The sequence below is a fragment of the Notolabrus celidotus genome, chromosome 15, assembly GCF_009762535.1.
Source record: "Notolabrus celidotus isolate fNotCel1 chromosome 15, fNotCel1.pri, whole genome shotgun sequence".
NCBI classification, from domain to species: domain Eukaryota; kingdom Metazoa; phylum Chordata; class Actinopteri; order Labriformes; family Labridae; genus Notolabrus; species Notolabrus celidotus.
Window position 1 is genome coordinate 6,076,911 of NC_048286.1, and position 25,680 is coordinate 6,102,590.

The 25,680-nt window shown below is 40.2% G+C and overlaps 1 protein-coding gene across 1 annotated transcript in view; it reads left to right on the forward strand.

Annotated features, from left to right (window-relative positions):
• The first annotated feature begins 8,470 nt into the window (after nt 1–8,470).
• LOC117826215 (cyclin-Y-like) overlaps nt 8,471–25,680 on the forward strand; it is a 32,309-nt gene continuing 15,099 nt past the window's right edge. The window contains exon 1 of the mRNA XM_034702122.1: nt 8,471–9,033. Coding sequence (XP_034558013.1) covers nt 8,880–9,033 — 154 coding nt within the window. The 5' untranslated portion in view covers nt 8,471–8,879. The remainder of the gene's footprint in view (nt 9,034–25,680) is intronic.

Sequence of the window (25,680 nt, forward strand, 5' to 3'; positions counted from 1 at the left end):
AGATGGGTTTTGGGAGAGAGTTCCAGAGGGAGGGGACAGCAACAGAAGAGTTTGGTCACCCTATGTTTAGTGCTTGGTCCTGAGCCTTGTTTATCCAAACTGGTACATGCTCCTACGTCAGAGGTGCTTAATGAATGAATGCTCTGCCTCCCATACTACTTTTAGAGACTCTTTGTCATTAAGTGTGCATTCAGCATCACTTACCCAAACTGGTACGTCTTTCCACATTAGAGGTGCCTTGGGAATGGAAACTCTGCCTCACATATTACTTTTTGAGGCTTCATATAGTTGAGGCTGCATTCAGCCTCACTAACTCAAACTAGTACAAGCTTCCAGATTAGAGATGGGTGAATGGAAGCTCTGCCTCCTGTAATACTTTTGGAGGCTTCATATAGGTAAGCCTGTATTCAGCCTCACTTACCCAAACTGGTATATGCTTCCACATTAGAGGAAAGCTCACATTGAATGAAAGCTCTGCCTCCCATACTACTTTTTGGGGCTTCATATAGGTAAGCCTGTATTCAGCCTCACTAACCCAAACTAGTACAAGTCTTCACATTAGAGATGGCTGTTGACTGAAAGCTCTGCCTCCCATTCGTATTTTTGGAGTTTTTGAATGAGTGGGCCCTTGTTCAGCCTCACTTAGCCAATCTAGAACAAGCTTCTACAAAAAGAGAAATGATTGAAAGCTCTGCCTCCCATGCTATACGTTTGGAGCTTTAGCTATGTAAGCCTGTATTTAGACTCACTTACATACACTAGACCAAGCTTACACAGAAGAAGTGTCTGATGATTGAAAGTTCTGTCTCCCACACTACTTATGGAGACTTTGGATATGTAAGTTTTCATATAGACTGGTACAAGCTTCAATAAAACTTGCCTGATGATTGAAAGTCACATAATAAAAGAAGAACAAAAGATACAATACCAAAACAAAGGTTGAGAACAGCAACATCAGCAATTAAAAGCAATTCAAAAGAGGAGGGCTTTGACTGATGATTTGAATCTCTGCAGCTTAGAACGGTCTCAGATGGGTTTTGGGAGAGAGTTCCAGAGGGAGGGGACCAGAAAGAGTTTGGTCTCCCTATGTTTGGTGCTTGGTCCTAAGCCTCGTTTATCCAAACTGGCAAATGCTCCTACTTTAGAGGTGCTTCATGAATGCAAACTCTGACTCCCGTACTACTTTTGGAGACTCTTTGTCATTAAGTTTGCATTCTGCATCACTTACCCAAACTGGTACATACATTCACATTAGAGGTGCCTGGTGAATGAAAGCTCTGCCTCCAACACTACTTTTTGGGGCTTCATATAGGTAAGCCTGTGTTCAGCCTCACTAACCCAAACTAGTACAAGTCTTCACATTAGAGATGGCTGTTGACTGAAAGCTCTGCCTCCCATTCGTATTTTTGGAGTTTTTGAATGAGTGGGCCCTTGTTCAGCCTCACTTAGCCAATCTAGAACAAGCTTCTACAAAAAGAGAAATGATTGAAAGCTCTGCCTCCCATGCTATACGTTTGGAGCTTTAGATATGTAAGCCTGTATTTAGACTCACTTACATACACTAGACCAAGCTTACACAGAAGAAATGTCTGATGATTGAAAGTTCTGCCTCCCACACTACTTATGGAGACTTTGGATATGTAAGTCTGCATATAGACTGGTACAAGCTTCAATAAAACTTGCCTGATGATTGAAAGCTGTACCTCCCATACGACTTTTGAATGGTTTAGATATTTAACCTCACATTCAACCGATAATTTTAATACTCTACAAAAGTCACATAATAAAAGAAGAACAAAAGATACAATACCAAAACAAAGGTTGAGAACAGCAACATCAGCAATTAAAAGCAATTCAAAAGAGGTGGGCTTTGACTGATGGTTTGAATCTCAGCAGCTTAGAACGGTCTCAGATGGGTTTTGGGAGAGAGTTCCAGAGGGAGGGGACGGCAACAGAAGAGTTTGGTCACCCTATGTTTAGTGCTTGGTCCTGAGCCTCGTTTATCCCAACTGGTACATACTCCCACGTCAGAGGTGCTTAATGAATGAATGCTCTGCCTCCCATACTACTTTTAGAGACTCTTTGTCATTAAGTGTGCATTCAGCATCACTTACCCAAACTGGTACGTCTTTCCACATTAGAGGTGCCTTGGGAATGGAAACTCTGCCTCACATATTACTTTTTGAGGCTTCATATAGTTGAGGCTGCATTCAGCCTCACTAACTCAAACTAGTACAAGCTTCCAGATTAGAGATGGGTGAATGGAAGCTCTGCCTCCTGTAATACTTTTGGAGGCTTCATATAGGTAAGCCTGTATTCAGCCTCACTAAACCAAACTGGTACATACTTTCACATTAGAGGTGCCTGGTGAATGAAAGCTCTGCCTCCAATACTACTTTTTGGGGCTTCATATAGGTAAGCCTGTATTCAGCCTCACTAACCCAAACTAGTACAAGTCTTCACATTAGAGATGGCTGTTGACTGAAAGCTCTGCCTCCCATTCGTATTTTTGGAGTTTTTGAATGAGTGGGCCCTTGTTCAGCCTCACTTAACCAATCTAGAACAAGCTTCTACAAAAAGAGAAATGATTGAAAGCTCTGCCTCCCATGCTATACGTTTGGAGCTTTAGATATGTAAGCCTGTATTTAGACTCACTTACATACACTAGACCAAGCTTACACAGAAGAAGTGTCTGATGATTGAAAGTTCTGCCTCCCACACTACTTATGGAGACTTTGGATATGTAAGTCTGCATATAGACTGGTACAAGCTTCAACAAAACTTGCCTGATGATTGAAAGCTGTACCTCCCATACAACTTTTGGAGAAGTGCTTGATGGTTGAAAAGCTCTGCCTCCCATTCATATTTTGGAGTTTTTGGATAAGTGTGCCTGCGTTCAGCCTCACTTCCCCAAACTAGAACAAGTGTCGACAAAAAAAGTTACCTGATGATTGAAAGCTGTGCCTCCCATACTTCTTTCGGAGACTTTAGATATGTAAGCCTGCATATAGACTGGTACAAGCTTCTACAAAAGTTGCCTGATGATTGAAAGCTCTGCCTCCCATGCAACTTTTGGAGACATAAGATGTGCAAGCCTGCATTTAGCCTGACTTACCCCAACTGGTACAAGCTAAAAAAGAGGAAGTGCCTGATGATTGAAAGCTCTGCCTCCCATACTACTTCAGGAGATTCAAGTATGTAAGTAAGCCTGCATTTTGCAACGGCAACTTTATGAAAGGTCATAGATGATATGAGCTCTTTACATGAAATAATGTCTGAAGAAGGATCTTCACTTTCAGTCATCAGCAGCACCTGCACAGATAAACAATATGTTAGGTAATGTTCACAGTGTTTCATCAGACGCATCTGTCATTTCAGATTCATAGCATGTAATTATGTACGACGCAACACAGTGTTGTGTTGTGAACTTGCAGCACAGGACTTTTGCTTGCAGTGACTCACCGGTGTCACGGCCAAAGTGTGCTACGGCGTTTCTTCATACCTTGAGTTGTTCCTACTGAGCTGTACAGACATGAGGCATGTCTACAGGATGTTTCCCACACAGCCATCGCAATTGTTTCCCTTTGAAGCATGCTAGGATTTTATAGAGATGTTGATTACTATACCATTAAAGAACCAGCGTATCTTGTTTGTTAAGTAAGCAGGTTGGAAGTCAAGGCTGCTGAGTCCCTGTTGAATGAAGGTTTTGTTTTGCTTGTCTTTGCTAAGGGATGGATTTCTGTCCTCTTTTTGTGGATTTATGTCTTAATTTGTGCTTTGTAACTCTAAATGAGCAAAAAACTGTCATTCTAAGAGAGCAAAATGATAAAATTCACACTTTGAGTTCCTGTGGTGTGTTTAGGAACATTCAAATAAGTACCTTGAGTCACATTTTTAAGGTTTTTGGTGACAAATTAAAACGATCTATCACAATAAACCAAGTGAAAGTAATGTTGTAAGGATATTTTTTTAAGTTCACAAAGCTGTCATGATCCAGTGAAAGAAATTACTTTTTTTTTTTAAATGAACACGCATGGAAATTGTTAGTTTCCATGGCAACCCTTGGCAGATGACCTGAAAGGGGTTGATGGTGTTAAAAGCTGCAATAACGGTGTGATTTTTTAGGATTGGTCATTTCAACACATTTTAATCTGATTCTTCTTTCACACATGTAGATAAACTCTTTTAATACAATACATATATTGTATTGTCTCCGATGATTATACGCATTAACCCTTTAAATGTCAATGCACACTGAGAAAGTGACATTTCTAGCTTCTGACACTCACTGCAGCATACACAAAAAACTCTGCTTTCCCATATTTAAACACACATACACACACAGAGAGCGAGAGAGAGAGAGAGAGAGAGAGAGAGAGAGAGAGAGAGAGAGAGAGAGAGAGAGAGAGAAAGGGAGAGTGGTGAATAGGTTGCTGAAGAGGAGAAAATTCCTCTGAAGGAAACCTTGAAACTTCTGTGAATGCACAGAAAATGTTCGCGCTCTCCAACACAAAAGCATCCACCTCCTTATTCAAAATACCGTAATAATACAATCCTTTATTACAACTGAGCTTTGAAAGAGTCAAGCATCTGCAATGTCTACAACATTTAAGTATAAAGAAAAGAAACTACCAAGTTTAGCCAGTCTGTAGTTGATGAAAACTGCACTAAAGTGTTCCCCCTGCATCTTTATTCCCTGTTTTTTTCCATGCAACTCAAACTGAAAACAAGCTGGACCTTGAAAAGATCAAGCGTAGGAGGCTCTTTAATATTTCATTTTGTTGCCTTCCAAACATCTTCATGGCCTCGGGTCCAGTGTGGAGTGGAAATTTCCACCTCAGAAATAACCGCCTACAAGCACTGAGATACCTTGATAAAACAAACAGAGCCTCAGTGGGATGGTGAAGGGGGACATCTGCTGGTCGACACACGCCACTGCACACTGAGAATTGGAAAGTGTGCTCATCTTAACCTCAGTCAGATATTATTCAGAGTTTTTGTTATGACTCAAACCAAATGTGTTGATCCATCAGTTATCTTGACCATGCATCCCATTCAGGGTCCTAAGGGGGTTGGAGCCTCTCACAGCTGTCATTAGGTGAAATGCATTGTACACCCTGGACAGGTTTTAAGTCTGACACATGGCTAGCATGTAGTGACAAACACTCACTCACTCCTACAAAGACCATGTTGTTGGACCGTCCACCTGGAGAAAACCCCCACATGCACAGACCATGAAAACTCCACACCGAAAGGCTTTTGCATGGCAAGGAAATCAAACCAGGAACCTTCTTGCTGTGAGGCAGCAGCACTTACCACTGCACCCAAATCCTACTTTTGTGTTGATATGATATTGGTTACTGTTTCTCTTAAAACTCTCTTTCCCAGTTTGTTTTAAATTTTAAAGTCACGTTCCCAATAAGTATCCCACTTTGGCCCTTAGACATGATATAATAACCCACCAGCCGCTTCAGTATCAATACTTCCATACTATTTATAACTCCAGATGAAAATAATACCACCCTACCAGGAGGTTCCAAGTGTCTCGTATGATCACCCCATATGTCAGCCTGCATATGCTTTTTGGCCACCCTGACCCACACTTTGCACTCATGCTATCCACAGACTGTAAGGCCCAATCTCATACAGTCTATGGTCCACACTCAAACACTCACTGACTTTGAGGTACGCTCCTGCTAAGTCTGTGAGGGTTTAGGCCTGTCCCACTGTCAAATCTTCAAGTGTGTGACTTTTGACTTTTTGAGCCCTTTATGTCCCCTTTCTGTATGTGGGAATAAAGGGCTGACTTAGCGCGAGGTAATTACCCATAGTTCATAACATTGTGACGTGAAACACGGGATTCCCAGGGGAAGCCCTCGAGCATTAAAGGGTAAACATGAAATAAAAAAAGAAAGATGTAAACAAGAAGCAGGAGGTACAACTAATATTGTGTTACAAAAAAGTTTGCCTGTAAGTATAAATGTAGAAAAACAGCCTTAATCAGCCTTAATATATATTTATCTTCACACATATGTGTATAAACAGCATGATTAATATATTTATAGTAATATATTTATATATTCTACATTTTCTGGTTAAGCAGCTGTATGGTTAGAGTCTGGATCACATGACAGCCAGTCAGTCAGTCCCTTATGCACCTTGAATTTATGGAAAGTCAAAATTGTACAATAATACTTCCTAACACAGTTAGGGGCAGTTAAGGCTGTAAGCCTTAATCACTTTCTAGCTGACGTAAATTATGTCAAGAAGGGCTCAGGGCTTAGGGTTTAGAGAGGACATTGAGATTTGGCCTCAGTAAAGTAAAGTAATTTCTAATGGACAACAGGGGGAGACTCCACTGCTCATTGTATGCAAGTTGAATGAGCCTACTTCTCTCTGAACATTAACTTCTTTAAAGCTCCAGTGGGGAAGTTTTGGTTTGCATTGATTTGGTGCCCCCTGTGGACAAAGCAGTACCTCTGACCTCTTTGCTGACCTTTGTCCTGTACTCCTGTATGATTGTAGTGGCCTGAATTGACCATATTAGGAAGAGAGGGTGGAGCCAGAGAGAGACAAGGGGTTAGCAAACCCTGAGTTAACAGCTAACGTTGGAACATGCTGTACCTCTCTAAAGCCTGACTGTGATGAATGAGATGCTGACTTCTAATAATGAAAACTGGGTTTCAAGCTATATTTACTACAGTGGAACCACTGGAGTCGCCCCCTGCTGCACATTATAAAGAAAGCAGACCAGAGGCAGGTGTAACATCTTTTACATTTTCCTCCATAGTTAACAGATTACTTGAAATACACTTGTCATCTTTTCATTTAAGAATCAGTTATTTGTTCATCAATTAGTGACGTTGTTGTCTTATTTTAACTAATGAGGAAAAAACTGTTTTATTATAATTCATGAAAGAAGTCAGTGTTACAACTGCCCCCAGTCTCCCCTAAGTGGATGCATGGGTTTGATCCGATAGGATGACTCTTATTTGTTTGTTGTTTTGTGAACTGAAGATTTGGCCCACCATGATACAATAATATCTAGCAGAGCAAGTTCATTCATTACATTTGTCTCTTTTATGCATGTTGTTATCTGCAGATAGTTCTACAAATATACCAGAATGATAGTCATCATGGTTTTAGTTAATATGTGCAGATTTATGTTAGCAAACAAAGCCTAACCCCCACAACCCACCTCCATTTGTTATCAGTTGTTTTATTTGTATTTGTTATAACAGTTATGTACCTTGTTTTGTTATTTTATTTAATTGTTTTATTTGTATGGCACTTTGTAACTTGGTTGTGTAAAGTGCTATATAGATTAAATTCTTCTTTTTTTTAATAAATGTGTTTTTATTTTTTTCAGAACAAAACAACAAAATTCAAGGCTCACTGTGTGTACAAAGCAGGTTTTCAGACAAAGGTTAGTACTGTCAACCCCTCCTCTAAACACAAAGAATAAAAAAATCATAAATTAATTAAACATAATACTACCACTAATAAAGTTTGTTTATACAGCACTTATCAAAACAGATATTACAAAGTGCTTTACATCATAAAAACCCACAGTAATAAATAATAAATTCAGCTGTGATTCAGAAGAAGATACTGATAAGATAAGATATTACTTTATTGATGTGGCTTGCCTGAGTTCCAAATAGTGCTCATAACAGCAATGATGCTACCAACAAGAACAACAATATTAATATCCTTATATAATAACATTACCACCATCAATTTAAAAAAGATTAATAATACCAATAATAGATAATAAAAGTAACAATAATAACAGACCTTTGACTCAAAAAGACATGACACATGTAAGAAAGCAAGATTAGCAAAAAACCCACCTGAATTAGCACATGATGACAATTATTATTCTATACAATATAGTTTATTAATAAACCCTGAGTGCTACGTAAAGATGAATGTTATTTTTTTTAGAATAAAAATCAAAAACAAGAAACAAGAATAAAAAAAGTACACAACATTGTTTGTTGACAAGTAGCCTACATATAACTGTAGGCTAACTGTAATTGATTTATTGTATTCAAGTAGATTAACATGGCAAACAATCTGTGATGCTAAACCGCCAACTAATAGAAAGTAAGTCCACAGATAGAATGAGGTTGATTTAAGGGCTACTGAAAAAATTAAATAATTAAGGTCCAACTTTTTTTTAAATTATTATTATTCCGAGAAAAAAGTTAGAATTCTGACTTTTTTCTCATAATAATAATAATAAAAATAATAATAAAAATAAAAATAATAATAATAATAATAATAATAAATGTACCTTCTTTTTTTATTTATTTTTTTTACATCAGTGGCCCTAATCCTCTTCCGTAATTAATAATAATAAATCCCCATACTAATACATTGTTATAGGACCTAAAAATAAAGCACTGAGTCTTCTCAGTATTTAACCCCAGCTCTCTGTGTTGTGTATCTTCCCTGCTCTGTTGTTTGTAACCTCCCACTTGAACCGGAACCTTTTCTCGCTGTGCGGCTCCCTGTCGGTCTGTCTCGCTGACAGCAGCCCAGCACCGATCACACACCGCTCACACTCCACTGTGCGCCCACTGTTCTCTGCCTGGGGCGCATGGCGTCCTCATTTACCATGCATCATGTAACATACATCCGGTACTACCGGTGGAAGTGACATATATTCATCCTCCTTGACAGCTTCGTCTCCGTGGACACCGAGGATTGACAGGACCCATGGGCGCTGCTGAGCGGATGCACCCCCTGCGCTCTGCTGCTCTGTGGTGACCGGCTCGCCTCCGTGGAGTTGGTGACCCATTCGTTTCGAGCTCTTACATCGTCGCACAGGATTATTGACGCACACCGGCCTCTGGGGTCGATAGAGGGGAAGGATGGGGAGCACGACCTCTTGCTGCGTGTCTGCCAGCCCCAAGCTCCGCAGAAATGCTCACTCCAGGCTGGAGTCGTACCACCAGGAGTCGGAGCTGAGCAGGGAGGAGACGGGATGCAACCTGCAGCATATCAGCGACAGGGAGAACGTCGACGGTAAAAAATGATGAGTGTATTGACTGTCAGCACGATGAGAAAGTAAAGGCAGTGAGAAAGTTTGATGGGAACATAGAATAGAAAAAATACAGCAATGACTTCACTACAGGGGATGAAAAACTAACAATCTTAACGCATAATTGAGAAAACATTGCAGGATTATACCCAGTGAGACAAAAGAGACATTTTGATGATGTTATATAGTTCCTATAGTTCATATAATACAACTTATATGCACCACAACACTGTCTTTAGGTGATACAGACATTGATTGAGCACTTTTCATAAAATCAGGACAGATGGATCATAAAAGCATGGGAGAGGTTTTAAAAGTTAACTTAAAATCAATATTGAATGTATTTTATGAACTGTGGGATATTAAGAAATGAAGCCTGGTGACCCCATAGACCGGGGTCAGCTGAGATGATTCCCAGAAGGCCCAATATCACCTTTAATATGATTTTTTAATCTTGGATGATCACTCTGACCTCTCCTGTGATCTTCATAAAAAATCCACCTCTCTCATATCCTGCTGCCTCCGGCCTCTGTTCACACTCATCTGACTGTAGTATTGAGTGACTGGCAGAAATGCATTATAACAGCCATGCGTACAGCAAGGCACATGGCAGGAGTCATGTGTGCATGTCCACTCCCATGAGTCCTCGCAGAGAGAGAAAGGTACAGAGCTGCAGACAACATCCTGTTCATGAGGGCAGACTCCTTTGTGCTGCTCTTTGTTTTCAGCCTGTGCATGAAAGAAACTGCAACTATGGAACGCAGCTCCCCCTCCACTGACACATGCTAATATGCATTACAATTGACCCATTCACACTGGAAAGTGTCGTCTAAATGGGCCGTCTATGTGCAGCCAGCAGCCAAACCATGACATAGAAATGGATTTTCTCAGAAACTGTAGGACCCTTTTTATTGTATAACAGAAATTGTTTAGACACTCTGAAAGGCCAGGATGAGGCCGCTTTGTTATGCATGATGTCATCAAAAATCTGCCTCTTGAGTAGGTCAGATTATTAATCATTGCACACTGTATTTTCCAACGATAATGTTGTCTCCTACACAAGAACATTCTGAAATCTGAAATATGTTTGCTCATACGCAGTAGATCTGTAGCCTGACGTGCACCTCCTCAAAAATGTAACTACGGGTTGAAACGATGCAGGCCGCAAGCCCTGTGATCGGTCCATTGGGTAGCTTTCAAGCGGCAACCTCCTATCTTAAAATATGAAACCTATGCGGAAGTGCTAAAAACTGCAGTTCATGAAGCGTCCACTTGAGGCTGGCTGCAGAAACGCCAGAAACCACATACACACCCATTCAAAGAAGACGATCTTTGTAGCAGAAATAAACATGTTTACAGCCTGGTTAAAAAAACAGTTTAGGTTTGAGTAGCTAATTTCTCGATAGGCACATACTGTGCGGGGGGTGAATGTTTTTATAATGCGTTATTTTTGAAGATATTAAACTTGGAGTAGACCCAGTGGAAGTTAACACATTGACTAGAATAGAAACCTATCAGATACGGACCTTGTACTTTTTGAAGATATTACATTTACGAGTTTTGTCCAAATAATGACATGTCTGACTTGATTGACAGGTGAGCACCCTGTAGCTGTAAGCCAAAAGGCTAAAGGCCCACCTCTTTACCTCACACTAGCTCGGACAAAGTCAGGTTGAGTTCAGCATTTCCAATATGGCCCCCGCTGAAGATAGGCTTCAAAACAGCGTTTCAGAAACAGATGGGTGACATCACGGAAACTACGACCATTATTTATACAGTCTATGGTAGCTTTTTATGTCCAGAGTGACTGTACATCTGTTGTACATTACATCTCCATCAACGTTGCCTTTCTTTTCTTCTTTGCAATAGTTTCAGGATGATCACCAGTTTTCTCAACATTTCTCAGCTCCTACTCAAACATAATATGCTCTGATAACATGCGCAGAGTAACAACAGTTTGCGGTGCGCAAACAAGCAGAGAATGTAGCGCGACTAGAAACCGGTGATGTGACTAACATGAAAATCGCTCTGCTAAAACAAGCAATTGGGCGTTGTATTGCAGAGTGATGCGGACACTCCAACGCAAGTGTAGTTCTCACGACGGTGTCAGCCACTACAGTGTAGAGTCAACACAGAAGCCTAAACAAGGACTAAGGCGTCAGACAGTAATACAGCAGGGATGCAGCGTCCGTCAGTGAGTTGCCACATTAGTTGTTCAGTCAGTCTTAAGAAGTTGTGCTTTATAAATGGATCTGCACTGTGAGAAGATTTGTAAATGCATTTATTGCCTAAAATAAATATGAAACATCTTCTGGTCGATTTATTCTGCTGTAGTTTTTAAGACACTTTAACATTATTACTGATCTGATTAGACAGTATTATGGCATAAATTAAAAGAAAGGAGATATGTCCATTAGAGTGGAGTCAGCTGATGATGAACGCGATCTATCCATACTTCTGCTCATCTGGGATCGGGTCACCGTAGGAGCAGGCTAAGCAGGTCAGCTGAAATGACCTTCTCCTAAGCAATCTGTTGAATCCGGCCACTCTGTGGAGGAAACTAATTTCAGCTGTGATCTCATTCTTTTGGTCACAACCAGAGGCTCAAGTCCAGAGGTGAGGATGGAAGCGTTGATTGATGGGTAAATCAGCTCCCTCTTCACCTCGATGGCTCGGTACAATGCCTGTATCACTGTAGCCGCACTGACACACCTGTCACCCGTCAAAACTTAGACTGACAGGCGTGTGATTGAGAACTTGTTCTCTACTTTAAACTAATTAAAACATGGACAGCCTTGACACTTGGATTACAGTTTGAAGTTTGTAATTTGGAACTTCTTTCTGGATGAGAGGGTCGATATGCATTGCAGAACTTCTATCTAGAGTGACATTCCTTGACGTACAGTATACCCTGCTTTCTTATTCACTTAACTCCAAAACATTAAAATGAAGTCATACATTGAATAAATTAGCCATTAAGACTATACATATAGAAATAAATGAAGTATCTGAGTAAATAAACAATGAGCAGCATTAAACTACAATTAATAGATACAAAATTGTCACAAACACTTGGCACCAAAAAATAATAAAATAAAGTTTCAAAACAATGATAAAATAATAACATCTTAGAGAAAGTCATCAGCTTGTATTTTAGCAACTTTTCATTGGTGTAAAAGCAAAAGTTGGGCCAGTCAGAATCTAAATACAAAAGCCTTCAGGGTCTTAGATTTTGAAACAGAACTCTACAAATGTTCTTATTATTCTTATTAGTAAAGAACGTAAAGGTTTAACCCTGTCTTATGTTCCTCAGTGCCTCAAACATTTGAACAAAGACGATAAAACTCCTGCTACTCTGCGTATTTTGCTCTAGGTAGGCCCTTTATGAAAATCAAGTCTTTACAGCCTCTTACCAAAATGAGTGTTTCCCTTTAATTACAATGTCAGCATGGCAGAATATCGTCATGTTATTGATCAATGATGTCATTTCCTCTTGTAAACCTGCAGAGTGCATGCCACTTTTATCCTGCATACCATTTGTGATTGCTATAAAGTAGAGTGCTCTGGATCACAGCGGGTGTTTATGTTGTTGTTACAGTAACCCTGGAGGTAAAGCTAGACTGGTGTTGTCACTTTGAGGCGGGTACTGGTGCTGATTTGTGGAAAATATGAACCACAATCAATTTGGGGGCTAAATTGGTGATACTGGACGATGACATGAACGTAGACGCTTGGGTGCACCAATTTGGAAACTATATGAGCATGCAAAAGAAACCAGAGGGCTGCTTTCTTCTTATTAGATACTTACACCCCTTTAGTGTGGACCATTGTCTGCTCTGCTAAGCTACATATCCGTGGTAGAAATTGCTGGTAAACTATGGAGCTAGGAAAATCCTTCGTTATAACTAGTGCGGGGCGATAATTAGATAACAATAATTATCGTGATATCATTTTTCTCAAAATAAATATAACAAATGTTAGATAGAAATGTGATATATTTGAACCTGTAATTACACCCCCAACCACTGGAAAGGGGGGCGCTAATGTGCCTTAAACGCTAGTTGCCACCCAACATTAGACAGAAGAAGAAGACAGCATTGAACAGCCAATCATGTCGCAGGGTTAGAGGTAGGCAGGGCTTCAAGATGTTTGGTACGTAATGTAAGTTTACACAGACTAACGACTCAAAGCAGAGTCGTTATTCTGACACTGAGTCGCCTCTGCTTTAACTATTAACTTAATACACTTCATTAAATATACTTTCAGGATGTGGGTAAATAAATCTGATTATGCAAATTATCTCAACCTGAGAAAAATAAGAATCTACAAACTAAAACTTCACATCTTACACAAATGACCTGCTGCCTGTTAGCACCTTCAGAAATGATGGATTCAAGAAGCTTTTCAGAGAACCGAATCCAGATACAAGCTCACAGATTGTCTGGTTTCTTCACCTTTCACTCAGGAGCAAAAATCGGCCTTTAAATTTAGATGTATTATTATTTCATTTTTGTGGTGATACTTATCGATATTGACTGATATGAAAAAATGTATCGAAACAACATCTTTTTTTCTCCCAGCTCTAATTACAACACATATTGTGAAACATATGCACTGATGCGATCTCTGCCCAGAGCATTTCAAATCAATAAATCAGTCCAGCTCTGCTCATGGAGCTGGTGTCATATTATTGCCGACAGAGCATAGTTAAGTGAGAAATGCTTTGGATCATTACTTCCATCGGGTGCATAAAATGCTGGAGTGTGCAGCCAAAGGCTTCCATGACCGAGGAGAAAAAAGTGACCTGAAGGCGCTTCAAAGACGGAATGACTGACAGTGCGCCAACGCTTCATGACGAGGATAAAGACGACCCGTGCTGAGATGCCGTCTGTCTCAGCAGTGCAGTGATTGAAACGGGAGCGTGTCTAATGTGTTTTCTCTATTAGGAGTTCACAGACTGTGCCATGGAGATTAGTAGGCTTCATTATGATCTGCAGCATCAGAGAAACTGCTCCCCCCCAAAAGACGAGCCCAGAGAGGCAGCTGTGAGTCTGTGTCAGAGCAGATAGGAGCAGCCACAAGGGACAAGTGATTGCCAAGAATTAATGTCTTGATTTGGAGCGTGACGTTCTGCTTTTGAAGACATCATCTGTTTCCTGACTGAATGGGCCTGCTATTGTGTGCTAATAAGTTAGGAAAACTTAAAGTAAAGAGATGCAGTACAGTAACTTTAAAGGCCCCCATTGAATTTGGTTTTCAATGTTAATAGGGAAAATACAAAGACTGGTCTAGGTCCAGCTCCCCCAAGTGACAGTCTAATATCTCATTGCAGTATCTTTTGAGTTAAGCTAGTATACATGAAGTAAGTATGAGGTCAGTTCATGAAAACAACAAACCATTTCATGCAGCAGTGCAAGCGTTATGAAATCTGGTACAAACTTGGTGGATTCTTGTTTGCATCCTATAAAAAATGCATGATCAAAAATAAATGACTTTGCACCTCAGACAGTTCAAGCAGCTCACCTGAGTCTCAAGGTCTGAAAGTGTAAAGCCAATAGTGAAGTGCTTTAACTTTAAATGACTGTTTGCAAAAAAATAAGTCAACAAAATTTACTTTTTCACTTCGTGTTACCTCAAAAACATTTACTTAAATTATTCTAGCTCTCAATCCCTAGTTTAAAGTCTTCTTTAGTTCAGAGTGATGATAGTTTTGAAATTTGTGGTCCCATTTGTCTAACTTTTGATTTAACATTCATATTTATTACAGTCTGGGACTCAAATATTAACATGAAGGTAGCCTCTCTGAAGATTATGAGTCTTAAGCCTGATTTATACTTCTGCATCGAACCGACGGCGTAGTCTACGCCGGAGGTCTCGGAGGTCACTTTTTATACGGCATAATGGGATTTAAAATGCGTCTTATAAACCAGATTTTAAGGTTAAATCATGTGCCTGTATAATCAGTGAAAACGAGTCATGGAATTAAAAAGCCAAACACATGTACACATGTTAAAATGTAAAGTTTACTGTGGTTGAGGAGAAACACTCTTTATGTAGAGATACCAACACATCTCACTCCCCACCCTGGAGGTGGAAGTTCATGGAGACGGACAAAGCTGTCATATGATCTGCCTCTGTTTGACAAAGCCCACTGTGTTCCTCTGGTAAGATGACTGCTGTTTGTGTGAGGCATCATGCGTCAGCTGATGTGCTAACATTGAAGTACAGTGTTTGGAGGGGTGGAAGGAAAAACAGTTCCTCAATGATGCAGAGCAAAAGTTTGTTTTGTGAACTCTGGGTCAGTAACGTGGATTTAGAGCTGGTAAATGTCAAATTTAAAGAAAGTAAAGAATTACTTTTATTAAAGCCTAATGTTTAAACTTCAGCTGGAGTTCAGATTTCAAACCCACGTTGTTGACTGCTGCAGTGATTTCACCCAGACGTGTTTTTTCTGATGGGAAAATGGAACTGATTTAGATGGGGGCTCTGAGTCAGAGTCCGAAGACAGTTCGGAGAGCTCTGACGATGTTTAGCCTTTACATACTGTTCATATTCAAGCATTTCACAGTATCCCCCTCATAATTAGTCTTTATACATAGGATCCGATCTACTAAAGGTTTGCGTGTATAAAAACAAACAAAGCAGATGTACTAACCGTGTGCACCGAGGATTGCGTCTTTCAAATGAGCAAAATGGCACCCGCTATCCATTTAGCGTGTTTGCCTTCATGAATATGCAGAATACATGCAGATTATCAGGATGCGCAAAATACTGGGAGGAGGAGATGCAAATGTGATCATTTGGCACACGCAATGTGATCTATCAAACCTGAAGCAGATAGCGGGCGCTGTTTTTGCGTCTATATTTAGCACGTTTGAAAGGCAGGTGCAAACTGGCACAGCGTTACGCACACATGGCTGCGGTCACTGCAAAGCTCATCATAACATTGCTTTACAACATGCCCTCAACAGCGGGGCTTACAAGCATTACTACATTTTTTTACACACAGTTATGTCATTTTGAAGTCAATCAAACAGACATGAAGTCTAACAAACCAAGAGAACAACAAAAATACAACACAAATTCAAAGCAGTTCAGCACCACGGATAGCGACCGCATCATTCTGACACCCACTTTAACTGTTTTAACTAATGAGAGTAAAGTAGGTCACTGTATCAACAGCTATGAAGTTTAGTAAAATTGGTACAGCGGCCCACATGTTCACATACAAACAAAATATCAATATGTCCTACTCGGCATACTCATCATTGATTGGACGAGCCTTAAGCTCCGCGGACTTGTCCATGATGCACTGTATGTCCATTTTCTTTGCTCTGTCATTTTCAATAGATAACATGACATGTCCTCAAAAATGTTCACAGTTCCATTTAAGCTGGTGAATCTTCGGAGCAGTTGCTGGATGATGATATCAGACATTAAAAACTTTCACCCGAAAGTTGTTCTCTGCGTCAGTGAGGCGACTGTCATGATCAAAGTGATGCCTAACTTTTCTGGCCCTGGTTGTTTCAAAACTGCGATTGACTTCCCAATTAAGTAGCTAGAGCAAGAGTGGCAGACTTAGCCTCATCAAATCGCTCTCTAAACTCCATCAAAACACTGATTGCGTTTTGGAGTAGAGTAGATGCGTTTATTCCATTGGCAGATCTTCTGTTTTTTCTCACAGCATTCACCTTTTCACAGATGGACTCCCAAATCGTGTTTCTAACACTGAGATGTCTCTGTTGGAGTTCACCGATGTGTTTATTTCCCTCCTCCAAAAAGACCTCCAACTCCAACATGACTTCAAACTTCATTTATCGCTTAAGGTCACTTTGTTCTCTCAAACTCTCCATGGTGACAGCCGATAGCACACGCAAAATCCTCGTAAAATAGGGAGGTCCGCACCACTTTTGCACTCGTTATCATTTGCGCACGCAGTCATAGTAGATCACCCGCAACATGCCCAGAAATAGCACGTGCAAAATTATTATTTGCACATGCAAATTAGCGCTGGTTATTTGGGATCTTAGTAGATCAGGCCCAATATGTATAGAAAATACCAAATTTGTGCATTATCTGCACTAAACCATGTAGAAGGTTGTAAAATATTTCCATTTTTGTACATTCAGGATCACATTAAGATAAATCGTCAAATTTAACGCTAACCGCTACGTCTGCTCACCTTTTGTAAGCTAACAAACACGTTGTTACATTACAGCTGATCATCACTACATCACCTCATCACTCAGTCCTTCACAAAGAAAAGAAGGATTAAAATGAGATCTGTGTTCATTAATTTGCTTCACCAATGTACTCTGACGAGAGGCACATCTCTTCCACATTGGGTGATGGTGCTCATGGGAAAAGTAGTCTTCATCCCAGAAGAACACTACCGATTACACCCAAAGGGGGCACCAGAATCAACCCAACATGAAAACTCTTCACACCGCCTTGAAATATAATTAGGAAGTTGTAGATTCCAAGAGGTTTGTAATCCTGACAGTTGCAGACTTCTGCTTTAAAATGCTACAAGTTAATTACAGATAATTATTGTTCATTGTTTGGAGAGATGCTCCGTGAAACCGTTACGGGGAAATTGCATTCATAGCAGCTACACAGTCAAGATAATAGCACTGAACATAAACCACTCATGCACATAAAAAATAGAAATGAATACATTAAAATTAGTTTCTAAAACAGACTAAGACTTACAAGTCAGACATTGAAACATCTAATATACAGTGAGCAACAGTAACTTGTAATATAAATCAAACAGTGCATCCACATGTTTGTAGGTGCCTGGACTTTGTTTTACTTAAACTTCTTAAATAGGCTTCAAAAATAAAATTCATTATTATCGCTAATAGTGTCTTTAATCTTTGTATAATAGATCGAGAGTGGTATGGCTGTATGAATCCACCTTTTACTTGTTTCCCCCAAATCTCTGATGCCTAAGACACTCTGTTCTCACACCTTGTCACATACATGGCTGTAATCTCAGATAATTGCTCTTTATCATGCCTTTACCTTTCAACCCCATGTCCTGTGTTTCTATGTCATACATGATCAGACAGTCCACATGCTGTTTCTGTTGGCTGTAACCTGCCATGTTTAAGAGGGTGACACACAGGGGTTTCATACTCAAAGAGCAGCTCTCACATTCATACTTGACAGGCAAAGCAGTTGAGAATAAAGCAGTCCTTTCTTGGTTTATTTAAAGCTACAGGATGACGTTCAAGAAAGAGGACAACCAAAATAATGCAACTTAGGCACTCTGGTGAAAGAGTGAATGAAGATTTAGAGAGAATGACCCAATCACAATCTCCTCACTGACTCACAGACTTTGAGCAACATGCCTTAGTGCTTAAAGCTGTCCCACTGTTATATAACCAAGTGCTCTGATGTAGACTGTACAACAACAAATGAAAGACTTTCTGGAAGTCTGCATATCCAGACTTTCATTTGAGACTTATCATGGACCATGTAGAACAGTGTTATGAAGCCAAATGATGGCACCATATTGGAAATGTTGAGTCAACCCAACCGTTGGTCTAGAAAGAATCAAAGAAATGGAGTTGAGGTGGGCCTTAAGCCTCCCTACTAACAGCTACAGGGTGCCTTCCTGTAAGTGAAGTCAACCGTGCACCTAGCTATGCAAAACTCAAAACCATAACATCCTCTAAACAGTGTACACAGTGTGTGCTGATAGAGAAATTAGCTATTCAGACTAGAATAGTTTTTTGTACCAGGCTGTAAACATGTTTTTTTCTGCTGTAAAGATCGTCTTCTTTGAATGGGCGTGTATGTGGTTTCTGGGGCTTTTGCAGCCAGCCTCAAGTGGACACTCGAGGAACTGCTTTTTTTTTCTGCACCAAAGCATTGGCTTCATTTTTCAACACCCGAGGTTGCTGCTTGAGATTTACCCAGAATCCACTGCAGAAGTGTGACATGAAGGAAGGTTTTTTTTTTGGTAGAGTTTGTTTTTTCTAAATATTATTGGCTTTCTAAATTTCTGAGATTTTGCTAAAGTATTTAATCGCCATAATGTAAGAAATAGAAACTGAAACTCCTTTTTCCTTAATATCTAATGGATCATCTTGTTTCCAGGCAATGTGTGATGTCATGATAGTCTGCCCTAAGCTTTACTAGCCCTGACTGGCTCACAAACTTGTGCACTCCAGGCCTGATGCCATTAAAGTCTGTGAGTGTCAGTGCTTAAGATTACGGGTGGAGATTGTGGACTGTATGAAACATTGCCGTTGTCTCAGTGATATCCCCTGTTGCTTTCTGAAGAGGCAATTTGAGCCAAACAATGGCATTCACCATATTAGAGATGTTTAGTTTTGCTCTAAAAATTGGACCTAATGGGGATTCATTGCCTTTTGGAGCCTGCCTCAAGTAGACTGTGTAGTTTATGTCACTTCCAGATTATCTTAATTCTTAACAGCTCAGGTTGCTACTTAGTGTAGATGGGAATCTGGCACAATTGTACTCTCACTGTCTAACAGGGAACAGGTATGTAGGCAGGTGACTAATCAGCTGGTTGCTTATGACAGGAAAAACACATCTGGTGGGCGTGTGAGGAGAAGCATGGTTTTGAATAATAGGAGAAATGTGAGGGAGAGTTAAAGGCAGATGATGGTCAGATGAGGATGAATTAGAGATGCTTTCGTTATGTGGCCAACTGAGGCCTTGAACTCTAGCTCGTGGTGGAGCCATTTAAAAGAACTTAACACAGACGACAAAGAGTGACTAATTAAACTATTAAAGGAAAGAAGAGGAGGAGATGAAGCCGATGTTGCTAAAGCAGAGGAAGCTTCATCCTCATGCTTTGAAATGTACATCTAAGGTCAAGGTCCCATTTATACGAGCCTCATGAGTTTTTAAAAAATCAGCTGCTCTGCTCTCTTTTTAGGTTAGGATACAAGCAAAATAAGTGAGAAATGTCATGTAATTTAATGCTTATGACAAGCCAGGTATGCAATAAAGCAATTTATAGAAAAACAAAGTGCAGTGACGGATTATAATAAACAGAAAACCAAAGATTCGGTCTCCAAAGAATCCAAACCACATTGCTGTAGAAAACTGTGTGCACTCTTGGCCTTGTTGGCAATTTTAAAGTTTGGTCCGATGGGAATTAAGTTATACATCACAGTTATGCTGAAGTAGCACAATAAGGCCAATTCTTTCCACTGTCAAGGAACACATCAAGCCTCTGTGCTATTTTTACAGCAGCAGCAGCAGCAATAGAAGCAGCAGCCGCCATGTGTTTGACCAGAGGCTGATGACTGGCTCAGCTCTGCATGGGGGGATAGGAAGCAGCTCTGTTTAAGGGTCAGATCTGGAATAAAAGCCCCCCACCCGAAAATAAAACAACTGTTGTGACAAAATCTGAAAATAAGGACTTTTTCCTCTTTGCTAGTGATAATGAATTCCTTTCAGGCTCATGATATTCACAGGAGAGGGTCCTTGTTTGATTTGTTTAATGAGAGAGTAATTTACTCCCCGGTATACTCAAACACCTCCTCCTCTCACTAATTATCACTTCAGAACGGCACACTGGCTTTGAGCTATGGAGAAAGAAACACTTAAAAGATAGACTGATTTACATTTTCAAAGACGACATCTGAAAGGACGGTGTATGAAACCCATCAAAGCCAAACCCACAGCTGATAATGTACCATCTGACCTGGCCTTTTGACCTCATGCCCAAATTCTGCTGCCCCTCCGAGTAGACACAAAAAGTGATGTAACATAAGTGTTGTTTCTACGTCTGTAACATGAAGATCTTTCATGCTGGCTGTACAAATAAGTACCGTAAGTGTTCTCTGCAAGAAAGGCCAGTCTCTTTCTCACCAATGATGCTTCTCATGAAGTCATCATGTAAATATGGAGTTATTTTCCTGAAACCAACCATTATTTTTTATGACTCAACCATGCAAAAACTCCATGTTGGTGCTACTTTTTTATGCTTTGACAAGTGGCCTCTCTTGAAACATGACAAATCAAAGAAACTTCAGATGACGGAAATTAGTACCAGCACAGATGCTAGGCTATCATTCGCTGCAGACAGGGCCAGGGTTCCCAAAGTGGCAACCTCCAATCTTATAATATGAAGCAGAAGTGTTATAAACTGCAGTTTATCGAGCGTCCACTTGACGCTGGCTGCAGGAACACCAGAAACCACATACACACCCATTCAAAGAAGATGATCTTTGCAGCAGAAATAAACATGTTTACAGCCTGGTACAAAAAACAGCTTAGGTCTGAATAGCTCATTTCTCGATCGGCACACACTGTACGGGGGGTGGATTTTTTTATAACGCGTTATTTTTGAAGATATTAAACGTAGTCTACCATGTCATTTAGCTCATTTCAAGAATTTCTGACCCAAACACTGTTGTTGGTCTCATGATATACCTAGACCTTTTCCAGATCTTTACTTAGCTGTCGGAAATCCTATTTATTTTTGCAATTTTTGCTGATGCAACAGATAAGTGTTCGTACACCAGCTCTGTACTCATCAGCTGGACGGGTCTGTTGGCTTCAAAACAAGCAAAAATACAACTGATGTTTACACGCTGTTACTGTGGGCACAAGAGAACACCTTTATTTTGTGTTGGTTCTCTGACTGGTTTCTAAACAAAGTGGTGGAGCTGACCGGCATCCTCTATGCACTATAAACAAGTACCTCATGCAACCCCACTTAAAGGTGACATATTCCACTCATTTTCATCAAAATACATTGGTCTAAGAGGTCCCCAAAACATGTCTTTAAAGTTTAAGCTCAAAAATACACTTTGAAATCAGATTTTGGCATGCCTGAAAAACCCTCTTCTTCAGCCTGGCTCAGAACAGGCTGTTTTCTCTCTGACCACGCCCCCTCAGGAAGTGGATGTGGCCTCGGCTGTCCAGCACGTTGATCTAATGTTTACATGTTGGCTGAATATACACGGCTGCTCACAGACCCGCGTTACTTCAACCCTCTGAATCTGATCCAGAATCTGATCCTGACGAGGAGAGGCGCCTGCAGCAGGACCTTTCTGAACCATTGGTCACAGATTGAGTGTTTCTTGTTGTTTTATTTATCAGTATGTCGACGTGTGTCTTGGTACTCAGCTACGAACATGTAGCTATGTGGCTATGCTAACTAGCGCTAGCCCTTTTCCTTGAAAAATAAAAATCATCCACTAGATCCACTAAACTGACCTTTGTGTTTACTAAGACAGCCTACAACTAGCATACCTCCCTCCTAAGCTCCTTGTTAGCACACATGTGTGCAGGGAATGAAAAACAGAGGAGGGGTTGAGTTGTATTTTATACAGTCTATGGGCTGAACAAGCTCTGAGCTCTGACTCCGTGACGGACTGGATATTGTTGTGACGTAACAAAAACACGGAAGTCTGAAACGTCTGGTTTCACACACATTTACAGAAAGGTGGAGAAATCAGAACAGGGGCAGAATGGATTTTTTTTTATTTTCGGGGGGTTTGTAGACATGCCAGGGAAACATATTTCAGGTAGAGAACCATTAAAAAGTTGATTTTGCATGATATGTCACCTTTAAAAAAAAAAAAGGAAATACCGCTTTAAATGACTGAACTTTGCCTTCTTTTAAAAATTATTTTAAGGGCATTTTGGCGTTATCAGAAAGGACAGCCAACAAGAGACAGGAAATGTGGGGAGTAATGCAACAAAGGGTCGAGGGCAGGAGTCGAACCAGTGACTGCTGCAGCCTCAGTACATGGAGCTTGTGCTTTAACCACTCCCCCCTGAACTTGGACCTCTACTCTCCTGGATGCAGGACATGTTTGTAGAGGACAGCCTGAATCTATAACCCATCTCACAGGCCTCTCTGAAAGCTTTCACATGCAGGAAATCAGCATCCAACTTAAATACATTTCAGTCAGACGACTCGCATCTTAAATAGTTTCAGATATTTACTAAAGCAGCAGAACATAGTTTGAGTTGTTAGGACAGGAGTCACAGTTTGGGAAACCAACAAAAACCCTGCTCCTAAATAAAGAGTCAAAGTAAAATGGGCCTTTGTATTTTCTGAATGGTGTCAGAAGAGGCGTTTTGCTCCACAGACATCCACAGATCCTATCAAAATGATAGACTAAGAAAGAAATGGACCAGAAATGGGAGTCACTGATGGAGGGTAAATAACATGATTGATAAACAAGCAGACCTCCAAGCAGACCTCCTTATATAGCCTCCCTCAGGTGATTGCCGTCAGCTGAGTGAGGACATTACTGATGCTTCCAGTGGCTGCTGATGAGTGAGGAAACCAACGGACCAGATTTGGATCTCATTTCAAACAAACAAAGAAAGCACATCATTGATCTGTCCTTAACACATGTACGTCGATGCTCTGGCCTCATCGCTCATTGCAGTTTTATTTTGACACGCATGAATTAAAGAGTGATAATAATAATAATACTCTTTATTTCCATAGCACTTTTCAAAACAGGGTTATAAAGTGCTTTACAAATAGGAAAGAAACTAAAGACTTAAAGTTTAGAAAAAACTGCAGCGGTGTGATGGCAAGAAGAAATGACAGAAATTAAGATAAAATGGTTAAAACTGCCAACTCATAAAAGATAAAACAATGTTGGAAGACTAAAAACAACAAAAGATAAAATAGATTAAAACAATTAAAATATATACAAAAGAAGAAATATATATAAAATAATAAAAAGCTGCCAGTGATACTGCCTGAAAAGTAAAATAACATCTGGATTAAAACACACTCAGGTGACGTGTCCTGTAAAAGCCCATCCATAAAAATGTGATGTTGTTGCAACTTAAAGTGAAGTGCACTACTGAACCAGGCCAGTGGTTGCAACACCAGAGAGGAGGCAGAGACTTGGAATCTTGCAGCTTACATCGGCCACCAAAGAAAAATTATGTGAATGACACAAGTCGAGTGTGAAATCAGTGCAGCTTGAAGTAGCTCGCAGGCATCACTACATAAGTTTTAACTTTGTGCTGTCATAGGTCATACATCCAACACATGATCCCAAATGTTCCCCGTTTACGGTTTGATATCCTGACAACATATTTCACAAAGTTCTCTGTTTTTGCTTTGAGTGCTTGGGTGAATGTTTTGCTAACTCTCTCTGTTTTTAGAAAATGTTCCCAATGTTTCTGATCCAATCAAAATCACTTTATTTATAAAGCACATTTAAAAAAACAATCAAGTTTAGCAAAGTGCTGCACAGTGAGGTAAAATAAGCTGGTTACATAGTTTGGGGGCCACAGCCTGGTCTTAGGGACCACAAGAAGTTGCTGACCAGTAGACCTCAAAGACCTCGCGAGAGTTTAGCTTTGCAGGAGGTTGGAAATATACTGTGGAGCTACTCCATTTAAAGATTAAAAAACAAACGATACAATTTTAAAATGAATCCTAAAATGAACAGGGAGCCAGTGGAGGGAGGCAAGGATGAGGGTAATGTGCTCTCGCTTCCGATGCTTAATGATTACAGATAAATCTGCAGATTGACTGAAATAAGTAGCCTCTTATTTCTAAAGCCCCTGGTACCAAAAATAATATGTTGTTTAAAAGGCATCTTTGTGCATCTGTGTGTGTATGTGGCATTAGTGTTGAAACAATCACTGCAATTAGCTTTAGTGACAGGTTGTCAGATTTTTATTGTATCTGGTAACAATGAAGATGCTTTTCTGGCCTTGCCTGGACTTCAAAGTTGCCTCAGTGATATCTTTTTGAAAAGCAGATTGTGATGCGTTTTTTGCACGTGTGTTCCTGAACAGCACTGTGGTCATAGTGGCGGCAGTAATGGTTATAGAGTGTGATGTTCCCAGGAAACTCTCTCTCCCCTGAAATGAGCCCATGTGCATGTGAGTGCAGGTCAGTTCTGTTTGTTTAAGCTGGGTCGCTTACACTCAAGGCCTTTGGTCAGTGTGAGTGTGTGTGGTTGCATGGTGTTGAAACAGTATCAGGGGGGTTAGGATAACATCCTCCTGTTGTTTGACGGCTGAGATGATAATGAAGATGGAACAAAGTTACAACACTAACAGAAGAACAGAAAATAAACAGACATTTTTAATCTTCTACAAGTGCTGTTACATATTCAGACTCTTTTTTTCCCCCTAGACTGTCTGTAGTTGGTCAATATACCTTTAATGTGCTCTAACATGTGGATTCAATATAACGCATTTCTGTTTTTATGTTACAAAATATCATATTTATCCCAAACAGTGATACCTTTAATCTCTCATCCTTCGACCCAGTGCAGAGCCGCTGTGGGAGAACTTTGCCACAGGTCTGTTTAAATGGTTAAAGATTAATAAGCATGACTGAACACTGGACATGTTGACTGACTGCATGGGAGCGAATCAGCCTTCATTCTTCCACAGCCTCCAACAATAACACAGGGATCACATTCACATCACAGCACACTGCAGACTTAACTCCAACAGTTCTCCAAGGGAGAGCAGCTCTTGGGGCTGAGAGGATCCCGGAGGGTGAAGTCTGATAATTACAGAATAAAGAAATAGTCTTGATTAAAAGGGTTCACTGCTGGAACAGATTGTTTGATTAATTAGTGACTCTAATAGCTAATGTAAGGGGGTCAATGTGAGAAACAGTAGAATGACAGAACAGTTCT